Raw genomic sequence first — 15455 nt, forward strand, 5'->3', positions numbered from 1 at the left:
GCCCATCTGTAAACACAGGAAGGGAACTAAACCAGGTCATCTCTAATTGGTTAGTCCTTTCAGCTCGGACATTGAAGAGTCAGGAGGGCAATAGAAATGCCACGAAAATTTAAAAACAAATTTCCCGGTTTGATCCCCATTCAAACACAAAGGACCAGGTCTGGGCGTGAAGGGAGCTGGATATCGGTGGTGGGATTATAGGTCGTTTCTATATTCTTCATTGTGCGTTTTTCCATTTTGGACAGAAGTAGCCTGAGCCAAGGAGCTGCTTGCGTGGCTGAGGACCCTGAGGTGGTTCATTTATCTGAAGACTCCACATGAAAGGCAGCCCCCTGTGTCCTGGAGAGCAGAGAATCACACCCTGTGGATGGGATAGGATGGAACCCCCTGGGCTCAGGCGTGCTCTGTCCACTCTGCCACAGCCTGTCCTTAAGGGACATCCCCACATTCGATGGCTTGCTGGGGGGGGGGGCATCAAGAGAAGGGGGCTCAGACTACCAGTGCCCAGACTCCAAGGGCCTCCACTCTCCTCCCTCTCACCCTGAATCAGCCCCTAGCCCCTCCTGAGTGGAACCCCGTCTTCCCAGCCTGGACCATTAGAGCACGAATTCCCCTTCCCAAGACGTGCATCCTGGAGAAGGGAGAGTCCCCTGGTGTGGACTCTGTCTCCCTTAGGATGTCAGTCTCTCCCAGCCTCCTGGGCTTGGCCTCTACTTGGGGAAATCTGGGTCTCAGAAGCTGTACCTCAGGCCCCTCTTAGCTGGCAATGTGTATGTCACACCCACATCCTGCCCCACCAAGCCATGTACACATATAGTGCACACAATCCAGGCACTGAGTCTTGTGTGGGGTGAAGATTTGTCCTGCACAGGGAGGCAGGGTGTATGGTGAGGAGAGAAGGAATGTGTGAAATGTATGTAGAACAGGGAGAAATGAGGTCCTCTGGGGACACTGGGAGAGGTGTGGGCAGCACTGAGGGCCCTTGTAGTCTGTGGTTGTGATGTGAAGGTGGGACCAGCCCTCACTGCACCAGCCTCTGCCCCTTTCCCGGCTGGGGGCAGATGCGGAGGAGGCAGAGAGTTGGGTTCCCAGGGTGGATTTCACCTGGCCAGGACCGTGGAAGGGGTCGGTCAGAGCTACAGGTCAGGAGCGTGGGGCTGTCCCGGAGCTCAGTGTCTGCAGAGGAAGAAAGGACGTGATGGAGGGGAAGGAGAGTGAACATGGGGCCAAGTTTGCAGATGGGGAGACCCAGTGGCTGAGGAGGAGTGAGGAGAGGGAGCCCACAGTGACTGGGCTGCAAAGACACCACTGGGTGCCGACTGGAAGGGGTTGGCCTGAAATGGGTTATCAGTCATGCTGGAGAGGTTTATATGTGTGGAGTGAGGCCAGGGTAGTGGGTGGCAGGGGTTGAGTGAAGGAGGGTGGAGAGGGCCCTGAGGGTCCAGGATGTCAGAAGGATCATCTGGGTGGATGGCAGAGTGACCAAGAAGGGTCGAGTCGCAGTGATGGTGAAGAGACAGACAGTGAAGACTTATACAGACACCCGAACACACACACACATGAACACACACACACACACAGGGACCCTGATCAGCGCATAGGGTGCAGTTTGGCCCAATGGCTGAGCACAGCTGCCAGAGGTGCCAGCCCTTGTGGGCAGCCCCTTCTCTGTGGCCATGCCACTGTCCCTAAGGTGCCTCCTGCTCTGTGGAGAGCCCCACTCAAGAGCTTCATCATCTTCATGCCCTGATTATTCATCTTGTCCCTGAAGCACTCGATACCATGGTCTCTCTCCAGGATGAACCAGACGTTGATGGTGGGTTGCCACCCTGGAGGTGACATGGGTTAGAGCCATGTTGGACTCCTTGTGGCCTGTGGGGTTGGGGAAGGTCCTAATGCCTGAAGGAGGAAGAGCAGACGTGGGGGAAACCCCGATGCAGGGAGTTGCGTGGCCAGGAGGGATGCAGGCCCAGACCCCAGCAGTGCAGAGTGGAGACGGCTGATGGCCGGCAGGGAGGCTGTCCACCCTGCGTCTCTTTGCTGGCCTCAGGATCGCTGTCATCAGTCAAGGCTGCCGGAGGCTTGTTTTCACGAGTTCTCTCAAATGCTGCAGGAGCTTAGGAACAGGTGACCTGAACTTGAGACTTCCTGACCTGGTCTCTGAATGAAATAAGAGGAGGTGACAGGCTCTGTACCAGCAACTTTTGTGTCCCCTGAGGGTGGGGATCCTGTGAGGCCGGGGAAGCACAATTGTCCTGTCCCTGGGCACGAGGCCAGCTGCAGCGAGACAGGTTCACAGGTGGAGGGGTGATCACGGAAGGGCGTGCCCGGGCTTTGGAAAACTGGAGAAAGTTGGTCCTTGGATGGGGTGTGGAAAGAACATGAGCTATGGGTGGGGAGGAGCCAGGATGATTGACAGCTCTGAGCAGTGAAGGAAAAACTGTCTCCCCAAGTAGAGATCTGAGGTTTCCACAGTACAGTAGGAGCTGAGTCTGTCACATGGTGGTTCACCCAGATTCACAGACTGGGTGGTCACCTGGCACATTCCAGCAAAAGTGCTGCCCCCTGGAAGCCAAGGCCATCCATGCAGTTGAGCCAGTGGCCACTACCAGATTTTGAATTTTGAGGCAATGATTCCACAAAGGGCATTATAAACAGTTTGCATCCACTTGCCTTCCTAGAAAACAGGAGCTGCCTTCGAGATCTGTTCTGGCATTGGAAGCATCCCAAGGTTTCCAGGGTGTGAATACTGACTTGTCAACCAAAGGGCACGCTCCTCATTCTCTCAATGCCTATCCTGCCTCTTCCAACCCAGGGTTGTGCCACCATTTTATCCATTAAGCCCAGCCCCTGCCTTGTCAGTCCCACCCCAATACACCAAGGACACTGAACTGGGGTTCTGCAGCATCTTTGCTGAAAAAAAATGAAAGGATAGTTTCAATCCCATAGCCCCTGTCATCACCTCTCATCACACTCTACTGCCATGATCTCCTGAAGCATGTGAACCTCCGTGACCTCCCTCACAAATGTCCCCAGGCATTGCTGATGTGGCTGCATAGCATGGATGGTCAGGAGACTGTCCAGTGAATCTTGCAAACTCCTCCTCCCCCAACCTCAGCCAGGAGATCACTCCTGGGTGAAGTCCTCCCATCTCAAGCACAGTGAGGCTGTGGGTTGCAGGCTTCAGGACTGGCATTCCTCTTGGGTAAAGCTTGCCCATCTGCCACTCAAGAAGACTTTGAAAGTTTGAGTGGGGACCTCATCTTATTTACCTTGTCTTCAGTGCCCAGGATGGTGTAAACAACACCCAGCACATGTGGTAGGCTGAATGGAATGAGCTAACGGAACAGTCAATGCCCTGACTAGCCCCACTTCCCCCTGAGGAACAGAGCATTTTGCCTCTCACTAAGTGACTTTCACAATTCCCCCATAAGGCCTAGTCTAAGGACACATTATTCTTGTCTTGCTGACAGTTCCCAACAGGATCCTAGAGAGGCTGTTGGTGTGCTATGGAGAATACCCCAAACCTCTTCCTTGCCCATCTCGCTTACAGAGTTGAGCTGCCAGGTGAGTCCACCAGGGGCCCCACTGGGTACAAGAGGATGACAATGGCTGCCCCTGGCCCATTTGCCCACCTGTCTTGTAGACAAGAGGCCTCTGTTCTTTGTCTCAGCAGAAGCCAGTCCAGAGCTCGCACTCTGGGCTCAGAGATCCCCAGTGCCTATCAGTCTATTCACCTTCCAGCTCATGTGAGAACTGTGAAGCCTCCACTTCCTCAAATACCCACAGCACTGGGCTTTTGCGGGTTGTGAATGAGAGAAGGCAAGTAAAGCATTACCCAGGGAACCACACTGTAATTAGTTCTTAGTACATGGTGGTGACTCTCCCTTATTTTCATTAACACCACCACCATCTTTATCGTGTGAAGTGTCCTAGAAACACCAGCACATTAATAATTAGAAGACATAGGACCTATATGGCAGGCCACTGCCTGGCTCCAATGTGCAGGTAGGAGATGAGGCCTGTTTCCAGTACCCCAGGATTGGTATTGGGGAGCTCAGGGGTGGGACGAGAGGGAGGGACACCCCCATGTTGTGCGTTCTGAATTCCAAAAACCTTGAAGTTCATTCTGAAGCCGAAGGGTGGCAGGGATGGCATCACTTTACTCTGGTGATATCAATGGTTCCTGCTCAGCACTTTGTATACCATTTTCCTGAAAGCTTGGGAAAAAAGATGTCGGTAATAAGGGCTTTATGGAGAAAAATGTAACAAGATTGAAGGGACTGAGCCCAGATGTCTTTAAAATGACTAATATCAGAGCAGATGTCCATAGCTCAGGAAAGTGGGCTGTGAAGTCAGGTGAAACAAGGAAAGAGATCATATGGTTGATGGAGATACGAGAGGCAAACAGCAAGTTGTCCCTCCACTTGAGTCTGCCGTCCCATCGCGTCAGCTGAGGAAGCTGACACTAGTGGGAAATGTCCGATGAGATTTCCACAGAAACTGCGAAGACCCTAATATCCTGAAGGGGAGGGGCTGTTGATGAGCTCATTGAGAGGAGAACTGTGAAAGGACCACAACCTTGTCAGAATTGGACATCTCCCCAATCCAGAATAAGGAAGGGACGAGAAAGGCAGAGCAGTAGATGGAGCAGATGTGCATAGAGCTCACAGTGATGCTCAATTGGATTAGACTCACTTACCTTAGAAGTGTCCAAGTGTGCCTTGGCAATCGTTGCCTCATAGGTATTCATTCATCCATCCATCTAGCCATCCATCCATCCATCCATCCATCCACCATCCATCGTGCACACATCCGCAAGCCATCCATCCACCATTTATTCATCCATTCATCTATCCCTCATCTGTTCATCCATTCATTCACCATCCATCCATTATCCATCCATCCATCATCCTTCCATCCATCTAGCCATTCATCCATTCATCCATCCATCCATCCATCCATCCACCTATTTATCCACCATGCATCCCTATCTATCCATCCATCCAGTCGTCTACTCATCTATACACTATCCAGCCAGGCAGCCATCATCCATCCCTCCTCCCACTATCCATTCAAAATCCTGTCATTTATCCCCCATCCATGCAACATCTATCCATCCTTCCATACATTGATCTATCTATCCATCTACTCATCTATCCACTATCCATCCATCACCCACCTAACCACCATCCATCCATCCACCCACCATCCATCCACCATCCTTCCATCCTTTCACCATACATTCACTACCTACTATCAATCCATCCACCTACTATCCACCCACCATCCTTCAGTCCTTCCATCAACCATCCACTATCCATTCATCCACCCACCCACCCACTATCCATTTATTCACCATCTCTCTATCCATTTACTAGGTAATTTGGGAACATAGGATAAAAATTATTATGACTGTGTTGCCGGCCCTTCCTCTGCCCTGACACTATTGAGGGCTCCAGATCCTCTAAACCATTACCATTGTCAAGCTCTGTCCCCTGAAATCAAGTGCAGTTTTGTTCCGATGATGAGCACACATACTCATGCTATTCCCAAGATCTTGGACATGGCCACCCACCAGGATCTGGTTTCCCAGCACCAGCTCCTGCCTCATCCCTGTGTCTTCTGCGGCTCACGTTCCTTGAGAGGCTGAGGTTAAATCTCAGGACTGAATGAAACAATCCTTTCATGGGTGAGGGAGAGGGAAGATCCAGACATGGGCATATACCAGAGAAAAGGCAAAGAGAGGGGACCACTTGTCTCCTCAGGCCCAGGTGGACAAGAGTTAGGCTGGAAAGCTGACAATCACCCAGAGAGGAAAGGTGGACATGGGGAGACAAATGGGCAGAGAGGGGGAAGAAACGCTGGACTCTTTAGTGGGAGGTGAGGTGTTAGGGAGGCCTGGAGCCCAAGGCCGAGTGTCAGGGCGGTCCAGGTCACAAAAATACCAAGAAGAGGCACAGAGGGGTCCCAGGGAGGTGAGGCTGTGATGGTCCCCGTGTAGGGACTGGGAACTTGGTGTCATCTAGATATTTGCAGACCTCAAATATTGTTTCAACAGCACTATGGATTTTGGAAATTTATAACATGTTTGATAATAATGTGTTTGACTTTTAATATTGACCACAGTGTAGTACCTTGCAAAATATAAACACATAATAAGGACAACATTCTTCACATTAATAGGTAGACTTAAAATATGCAAAGTTCCTTCCAAACCATGACTTTGCTGAAGAAACTACATCTTAGAAAGGCTACCTGACTTGCCCATAATTTCACCAGAAGTAAGGGGTTGGCAGGGACCTATGGTGGATGAAAATCTGTCCAAGGCCTCACTGAACTGCCCACTCAGGCAGTGGTCAGGAAGATGCTCTGCTCTCCCCGGGAGACATCACCAAAGACACGAGAGGAAACTCTGGCCCAAGCTCACCTGATGCTCAGAATAACAGAATTGAGACTCTAAGCCAGTGAAGGTGGCTGACCTGGGGCCTGTACAGGCCAACTGCTCATCCCTACTGATATTCTCACCTCACCTTTTCAGTGTGGGTGGGAATAAACTGGGTCCCCTCTTCTCATAGCACAGAGAGCAGACTTAGCCATGCTTTCAGGAGGGAGGGCTGCATGGCCCAGTGGGAGCCCCTATATCTGTTCCCTGCTCACCTGGCCTGCCAGCTGCCCTTTTATCCTCTGGCTTAGGCTGACCTGGAGACAGGATCCTGCCACTCCCTGACCTTCATAAAGGCCCTTCAAGTTTGCCGTGTAGTTGGTGATTATATTGTTTGGATCCTGTGAATGGATGTTCTTAAATTTTTGTAATTAGCCATCATTACTCTTGGGTTTGATTCCTTCTGAAAAAAACATATCTGGAAGGGAGAATGTCATCAGAATGGGAAGTAGTAAACATCTGCATTGAGAGTTAGCAAGATAAACAATGGCTTCCTTGTGTGTATCCTCCACCTCGCCTTGGCCTTTATTGTACGAGCCCCAGGGATCCTCGACAAGCCCCGTCCCTCGAGCATCCCTGGGAGAGTTGGTCCAGTCCAGGCTACAGATCCCACCTTGGAGCTGACGTCCCCTCACCTCCCCTTTCCCGCCAGACCTCCTGAACTCCAAGCAAAGCATCCAGCCCGCTCTAAACATCCCCACAAGGATGCCCACGGCTCCCATTGCAGTTGCCTTTCTCCCTGCAGGCGGAATTGATCTCCTTCCTCTCAAATGTACCCTGGCTCCTGTGTTCTGTATTCTCATCACTGCTCCCAGTGAGACCCTGGGAGACCTCACTGACCCTCTGTACCCTTCACTTCTGTTCCCCACACCACCTGGGGCCTTGCTCAGATGCATGCCCGCAGTCCACCTCCTCCCTCTGCTGCTGCTGCCCCTTTCCTACCTCGAGACTTGGAAGTATTGGGATGAGATCTCTGACTGAAATATCCTGAGTGGCCTCTGCTTTCCCTGTCCCTCATTCCTCCTCCATTTTGCTCCCAGAACTTTCCACCAAATGCAAATGGCATCATCTTGTCCCTGTGGATGTGTGCTTAAGTGTGTGTGTGCATGTATGTGTATCTGCATATGTGTCTGTCTGTCTATGTGTGCATTCGTGTATGCATTTGTACACAAATTTACATGTTCATTTGTGCACATGTATATCCGTATGTAGACATGTACACACGTGTGCACATGCACATGTGTGTATATGTCTCTCTGTGTGCATAATAGTCTCTGTGTATCTGTCTGAGTGTGTGCATGTGCACAATTGCGTATGTGTCTCTCTGTGTTTACATTGTGCAGCAAGTGTGTCTGTAGTGTGTGTGTGTGTGTGTGTGCCTGGGTATGGTAAGGAGAAGGCTCCACAACATTCCCACTGCTACCTGGTACAGTTCTTGCTGAAAAGGGTGGAGGGACCTATGGTGAATGGAAACCTGTCCAAGGCCTCACTGAGGTCCCCACTCCACTAGAGGGCAGGAAGATGCTCTGCTGTGCCTGGGAGATGTCACCAAGGACACAAGAGAAAACTCTGGCCCAGGTCCATGTGGGGCTCAGAATAACAGGACTGAGACCCTAACCAAGTGCAGGTAGGTACCCAGTTCTTGCTCCAAAGGATTCATGATTCCACCTTCACCAGGCCCCAGAACCCTCCAGCCCTGGCCATGCTGCTCCTCTGCTGGACGTTCATCACCGCTGATGGTGGTCCCGACAAAGGTCAGGTTTGACTATTCACAGTAGTCAAAGGGTGGAAACAACCCTGATGTCCACCAGCTGAAGAATGGATGACCAAATGCGATCTATCCAAGCAATGGGATCTCATTCACTCATAAAGCAAATGAAGTTCTGACACAGCTGCAACGTGGATGGACCTTGGAAACGTGATACTGGGTGGAAGAAGGCAGACACCAAAGGCCACATATTGCAGGATTCCATTTATGAGAATGTTCAGAGTTGGCAAATCTAGGGAGATAGGAAGTAGATTAGTGATTGCCAGGGGTCACAGAAGAGGGAGGAATGAGAAGTGACTGCTAAAGCCTGAGGAATCTTTATGGGGTGATGAAAATATTCTGGAATTAGTGACGGGGGTGAGGGTGAGGTTGTGCCTCTCAGAAGGAGATGGCAGGAGTTGTGTGGAGTTTCTGAACTTGATGTGGAGCGAAAGTGCAGTGGTCAGTGATGGTAGCTGGCCAAGTGGCCTAGGCAATCCCCACCTGTGGCCTGGGTCCCCTCGAGGCTGACCCTAGAAGGGGTGAGTTGAGGTCAGTGAGCCCCCACAGAGGCAGCTCCTCGGCAGTGGGGAGTCATTTCCTTCTGCTGAGTTGCACAGCAGGGCCTTTTAAGTGCAGAGCTGACCTGAACTGGGTCCCTCGGGAGGAGACCAGCCTGATTCCTGCTCTAGATGGTTCTTCCCAACCCCTTCTTAACTAGAGGTCAGGGGTCGAGTGCTCATCTGTGCAGACGTGGTGCTCCCATGTGTGGTGAGCATGAGTAGACATACGCTGCCCTCCAACCAGCAAGTAAACAGGAACAACTGGGTCATCCATCTGGGCCCCACTGAGATGGAGGGGGTCTCAGGGTGTGTGGCATAGAGAAGCAACTACTGAAGGGTGGCTGTGTGGGTCAGTCTGGCCCTAGGACCAGCTACAGTGGGTCAGGGGCTGTGGTTTGACCGCTGTTTTCTCTCTTCTGAGTGTCCTCTTGAAAGGAGGATTCCCAGGACCTGGAGGAGCTGCTCCCTAAAGGTGAGCAGAGGTGTTTACATGCGCTCAGGACATGACAGGTGGGCTATAGTGTCCACGCAGGGTGACGCTCTGAGCCCCTTCAGGAGAGAGCCTGCCAGTGAGCTGCAAGGATGACAGTTGGCTAAAGACACCAGTGGCAGCACCCCAGGACCGAGCCCATTGGGAGTTTGGGGAGGAGAGTGCTGAGCTGGCCTTTCCACCATGCAGGCTCCTCCATGGGCAGCCATGGCTCCCAACTCCCCGCTGGGCCAGCTCAGCTCCTTGGAGAGTCTCCTGCCTCATTTGGCTTCCTCCCTCCTGATCTTTCTCAGGTATCAACCCCAAGGCCCCTCTTGCTCTCTTACCCGGCTCAGTGGCCAATTCTCAGAGGAACCAACTGAGCAAGAAATCAGGTAAACAAGCCAGAGGAGAAAGGGAGAAATAGAAGGGTCCTGTCTGTAGGAACGATGAACTCTATGTGGGGTCCGCTTCTTACTCTTCGTTCTGTCTGTCCACCCATTGCTTTGAGGCCACGACAGCTAGGACCTCAGACCTGGACCTGTTTGGGGTGGTTTCATTTCAGGGATGCTCCTTGGGCTCCACCCAGAATGAAGTCCACGTGGGGAGTAAAGCATGGTGGTTTGACCGCAGGGACTTGAGTCCCCAGGATGCCAGCTGCCTCTCTGAGAAAGTCTGTGGTCTTCCTGGGGTCCATACAGGGTCCTGTCCCATGGGAAGTGTGGTTTGCAGGATTCGGTTAAGATTCCACTTGTTCTGCCCCATCTTGCCCATGAAGGCCCTCCCCGGACACCAGGCCCTCCAGGGTCCAGGAATCCACTGAAAACCACTGCCCAGCACAGACCAGGCACCTGGACAGCCTGCAGGCAGGGCCAAGGCTGTTGTGGTGCAGACAGTGCTGGGGCAGGTACTGGACTTGGATTCCCAGACCAAAGAAAAGACTTCATGTAGGAATTCTGTTGCCCCCCAATTAGGAAGACAGACCCTGAAAATCGGCTCTGTATGAGCCCATGGGCTGGGCACAGGGATTCTTCAGCTCTGCCCACTTGTTCTCCAGCTGGAGGGATGTACCCTGGGGAAGTTCTGCTGAGGATTGTCACCTGTCAGGTCTTAGCATCCCTACCCCAAGTCTTAACCCCTCGACCCTTGAGGACCCTGAACCCTGACCCTGGCCATCTCACAGCCCCTTCTCTGCACAGACCCCTGGGGCTGCCACATCAGAGGGACACCACTGCTTAGGGGCACGTCAGCACCAGGTGGACAAATGGCACAGGGTCCTGGAATCCCAGGACACGGGCCTGCGTGCACAGAGTCTTCCACCGACTCCCTCCTCCCAGGCTCCTGCCTTGATGGCCTCGTGCCATTGCAGGGACAGTGGTATAAGAACTGTCATCCTCATGGAAGCTGAAAAAACAAAGCCAAGGCAGTTGTAACCTGTGATTGCCTGGCCCCCTGGGCACCGCCTCAACCTGTGGGGGGCTTGCACCATGCAGGGACTCCCTACCTAGTATTTCGTTGTCAAGGAAGGAACCTACAAGTACCAGGGTGCCAGAAGTCTGCATCTGGGGCCTGCTGTGTTCAGGAGAGGCCCAGGGATGCTCGCCATCCCACCGGGGACCTTGGGCCTGTGACTTGGGAAGGTGCACTGACCCTGCATGAAGGGAGCTCCAGGCACCCCCCTGTCTCTAGGGAAGCTGGGCTGCATTCACCTCTCCTACCACAAGCAAGGAGACCCTGACCTCAGTTGGCTGGCTGTCACTGCAAAGCCCCAGGGTGATTTGGGAAACCATAGTGATGACATTACAATTGTGAACAAGGTCCCTCTTGAAGTGGCTCCCTCCCCAGGGGCAGTGCATGTGTCCAGCCAGGCCTAGGGGGAAGGGGCAGGAGCAGAGTCCCACCCAGGCTGGGATTCCAGGGTCCTGCTGTCCCCATCCTGATGGCCTTTGGAAGCCTGGTCTCCTGCCTGCACCCTCAAAGGCAGCCTCCCAGCACTCCTGTCACCACATCTAGGCAGTTGGGAATCAGGGGGCCAGGTGATCCCCACCTGCACACATGTCATCACCTCTGGGCTGTATCTGACCCTGTTATCTTCACATCCCTTCTCCCCCACCACGTGACCACCCAGAACCTGAGCTGCTTGGGTGTCAGACCTGTCCCCCATTAGACCCTTGGTCAGAGCTGTAGCACCCATCCCTCGGCCTGGACCCTAATGCCCATTGGATTGGTCCAACTTTCAAGGAGAATGCAAACATAGATGGGTCCTCCTGTCCTGCCTTCTCTGGCTTGCCCACTTCCTCCCAGTTCCCAGCCCACGCGAGGGACCCCCACAGACAGGCAGAGTCACCAGGAACTGCTGAAGCTCTTTATGTGGAACTAGGAGAGGGGATGCATGGCTGGGGGAGGAAGGGGAGTCAAGGTAACTGGAGGGGCAGAGCAGGTCAGGCTCTAGAGGCAGGGGCTCCTTCCATGGCCTGCAGGACAGAGGGTCTTGATGGTGCTGCCCTGGGGCTGCTGTGGGGTGCTGATGTCCCCTGCCCTAGAAAGAAGGGAGAGGGTCAGTGAGTCCAGGACAGGGGAGGGGAGGGGGGGCAGGTGTGGGGTTCTCAGGGGTGGCAGTGTTGGGGGCATATGTAATGCTCTCAGGGCTGCTGCATGGAGGGCAGGCTCCCACTTCCACCAGGTGCATGGGTGTGGTGGAGGACAGACCCTGGCCCATTGGTCCCAAGTTACAGAGACAGAGAAAAGAAGGAGTCCCTAAATGTCCCAGGAATGATGTTCGGGGACAGACATCCCAAGTAAGGATCAAATCCCAGAAAGGATCTCAGAGCAGACAAGGCTCTGCCTGGCTCACATGGAGTCCCTCTTGTCTCCACCTTGGGGGTGCCTTGGTGACTCCTGACGTTCCTTTGAACCCAGGACTCTTGTTTGCTTCAAGGGTCACTTACCCTAGTCACTTTCAGGAATGCAGCTTTCTGTAGAAACCAAGGAAAATTCAGCAATGAGAAGAGACCCTAGCCAAGGGCCCAGACCCCATCAAGCTGCAGCTCTGACACCAATAGCAGAGACCCGGAGTGGGGCCCTTGTGCCCCTGTGACACAACACAGCGCTGATGTCTCCCCCATGGCGGGGGGCAGGGGAAGGGGCGAGGAAGGTCCTGGGGGACACAGAGGGACTTGAAGGGCACAGTGGGACACGAGGAATCTGTTGGGGACACAGGGAGGGACATAGGGGACAAAGGGACATGCAGAGTGGACACAGGGAACCTGGGCAGAGTTGTCCTCTTACCCGTCTGGACAGGCATGATGATGATGTCCTGTGGCAATCCCTTGCGCTCTGTGAATTTCTTAAATTCTTCCAGGGCTTCCAGGCTCATGTCGGGATTTCTACCTGTAGGAGAGGTGACCAGGTGAGCCTCAGGTTCAGGAAGCAGACCCCAAGAGGAGACAGTGCCTCCTAGCACTTGGGGGGCTTTGTCCTGTAATGGCTGAGGCTGAGATGGAGGGTTCCCCCGAAAGTGGATACAGAGTAGGCCCAGAGGAGACAGGCCACCACCCAGGTGAGAGGTTCCTGTGAAGGAGGATAGCCAGGGAGACACTCCGAGACACTGAGGGCCCCTGGGGTCCCAGGCCCACTCTCAAAACCGATCTGCAGGGTCACACCCCTGACCTGGAAGAAGCTGATGGCCTGGAGGAATTGTGATGCTCTCTGGCCAGAAAATTCTTGGACTTCACCCCACTCTGGAGGGTCATTGCTCCAAGAAGACCTCTGTCAGCAACAGTGCACTCCCCAGTGCTGACCTGGCCTCACGCCCCAGACCCCAAGAGATGGGACTTAGCAGCTGCGTCCATATCCCCTTGGTGAGAAGTCAGGTCACTGAGGGAGTTTGGACTGGACACCCCAGGGCAGCAAATTGTGCCAGGCCCCCAAAGACAGAAGCAGGGTGTTCGTATTCCCCAGAATCAGGACTGAAGCCAGTTCCACTGACTTCTAGAAGCAGAGCCTGTGGGGGTGGGTCAGGAGAGGTGGATCTCTGAGGACCTGGGGCAGCAGCCTCTTACCCACGAGTTTTGCCATGCGGATTGCTTTCCCTCCGAGCTGGCCCTCGCAGTAGAAGATGCGGTGGTCCTTTACTGGCAAGTCCAGGATGTACATGTGCCTCTTTCCCCCAACTGCAGACAGACATAGAGAAAATTGGTCTTTAGTGTCTTCATTCCTGCAGAAAATATTTGAGACATTAGGGAACATTTTGGAACGTTTCAGTTTCTCGGCCACCTTAGCTCTACTGACTGCCCCGTAATCCAGGTGCCCAAGCTGGTCCAGTGCCCAGGACACACTGCTGCTCAGAACCATGGACCACACTCTGGAGAGGGAGACTCTTCATGAGGAAGGTTCCAACCCAAGCAGTGGAGTCACCAGAGGCCAGAAGACATCAGAGGCTGGGGCTCTTTCCTTTGTTCACCCAGCACCTGCCCCGCCCTGCATCCTCATCCTCAACCCTTGGTTCTCTGCAAGCTGAATTGCTAGGACCATCCAGAGGGAGGGTTTGGTACTGTCATCCTTGCTGTGGAGAAACCTTTCCAATGTCAGGACAAGGAGACTCCTGGGAAGGGAGTGGCTAGCTGCTCCTGGGAGGGGACAGGGCAGGGACTGCCCGGCAGCAGGCAGCCTCAGGGGAAGGGGAGGCCTGGGCTCTGGCAGGGAATGTGGCACAGCCTGGTCTGGACTCACGGGCGCTATATCTGCCAGGCTCCTCGGTTTGGTGCATCACAACTCGCTTCTCGTGGCACTGGCCCCCCTTCCTGGAAAACGGGAGGCAGAGGGGAAGGCTGTCAGGAAACACACTCGAGCCAACCTGAGCTCACCTGGCACATGGGCCTCTGCCCTGGTGTCCCCACGAGTTCCATTGTCATCCCCACAGTCTGGACTCTCTCCTTTCTATGTCAGGGGGACATTCATTTTACCCACATCCCAAAGTGGGATGGGAAGAGGCACAAAGAGGGGCTGCTCTGGGCCACCTCGCAGCCTGGGGAGAGGGAGGAGGAGGGGAGAGCAGCACCCTTGGGAGGCAACACTCACATGAAGGTGCCCATGGCCTCCAAGTTTCCATCATCCAGGGCAGTGACTGTCAAGGGGGACACCTTCTTGGGCCTTTTCTCCTTAGGCAGGTCCTTGTCAGCCACCACGGCCTTCACATACCATGTCCCTATGATCTGAGCAGGGTGGGGGCCATGAGTCCAGCACGGACATAGCCCAGAATCTCCTCCTCACCCCACTACCCCCATCCTCTGTGCATGGGCTGCAGCCATCACCAGACATCCCCAGCACCCCAGGTGCTGTCCTCCAAAGGCTGGCTGGATCCCGTACATCCACACCCTGTGCTCTGTTAGAACCAGCCCAGCACTCAGGGCTCCCGACCCTAAACAGAGGCAGGGGGTCTCTCACCCCATGAGTCTCTTCTCTGCTGAGACCGGGCCCTGGCCCTGGATGAGTCTATACTCCACAGGGTCCTCAGTGCCTCTGGGTTCCCGAAGTGTCAGACCAACAGTCCCTATGCTGAACCCACTCCCCTGCTTCAGCCTCTGGGCCCAAGGAGGAGCGCTGTCTGCAGACACAAGAACAGAGCCTCCTGCTCCTCTGACCACACTCTGCAGGGAGCACAGGGTCAGAACTTCGACCTTGAATGACACCTCCTAACACAAGGCCCCTGGTCACTGCTGGCCAACAGGTAGTCACCGCCTTTCCCCCATACCTCTCTTCCCGCCCTTCCCTGGGCTCACATTCTCGTTCTCTGAGGGGAAGAACAGAGGGTCCTGGGCCTGCAGGGCTGTGATCAGGCCAAGGGTGATGGTCAGGAACAGAACCTTCATCTCCAGGGGTCTGTGCTCACAGCCGCCGGCAGGTCACTGGGGTCTGGAGGAGGCTGTGCGAGTCCTCACAGCGCTGCCCTTTATACCCAGCTCGGCTCCTGCCCATGAACACTTGGCACTGGCCACACCCCTCCCACCTAGCATCCTGGCAATTCTGCATCAGGGGAGGTGGACTGTCATTATTGTTGGAATCTGATGAGTGACAAGTGCCACCCACAGAATAAAAGACACATACTACCATCCCTTTTTCCTGCCTTCCAGGGTGCTTACTCCAAGTGAGCCATCTGGATGAGGACATTATCAGAAGGGGCAGGGGTGCGTGTCTGCACTCCCAGTCATGGAGGGAAGGCCAAGGGCTTCC

At 54.0% G+C, this 15455-nt stretch overlaps 2 protein-coding genes and 1 long non-coding RNA gene across 7 annotated transcripts in view; 2 read left to right on the forward strand and 1 right to left on the reverse strand.

Annotated features, from left to right (window-relative positions):
- Positions 1-15455, forward strand: part of LOC138922029 (uncharacterized) — a 143666-nt gene that overhangs the window by 76326 nt on the left and 51885 nt on the right.
- Positions 1803-3711, forward strand: LOC138922032 (uncharacterized). The gene is made up of 3 exons (XR_011435128.1): positions 1803-1816; positions 3474-3567; positions 3647-3711. It is a non-coding gene; the product is annotated as an uncharacterized lncRNA (long non-coding RNA).
- The window catches only part of LOC138922031 (odorant-binding protein 2b-like), a 71669-nt gene continuing 67789 nt past the window's right edge, over positions 11576-15455 (reverse strand). The window contains exons 1-5 of one of the 5 annotated variants that reach the window (XM_070258815.1): positions 13956-14566; positions 13286-13396; positions 12513-12614; positions 12173-12199; positions 11576-11763 (exon numbers count right to left, since the gene is read on the reverse strand). In XM_070258815.1, the coding sequence (XP_070114916.1) occupies positions 12174-12199; positions 12513-12614; positions 13286-13396; positions 13956-13992 (276 nt within the window). In that variant the 5' untranslated portion in view covers positions 13993-14566 and the 3' untranslated portion in view covers positions 11576-11763; position 12173. The other 4 variants (XM_070258816.1, XM_070258817.1, XM_070258814.1 and 1 more) reach the window with 4 other exon arrangements.

The sequence above is a fragment of the Equus caballus genome, unplaced genomic scaffold (genome assembly GCF_041296265.1).
Source record: "Equus caballus isolate H_3958 breed thoroughbred unplaced genomic scaffold, TB-T2T haplotype1-0000035, whole genome shotgun sequence".
In the NCBI taxonomy this organism is placed as follows: domain Eukaryota; kingdom Metazoa; phylum Chordata; class Mammalia; order Perissodactyla; family Equidae; genus Equus; species Equus caballus.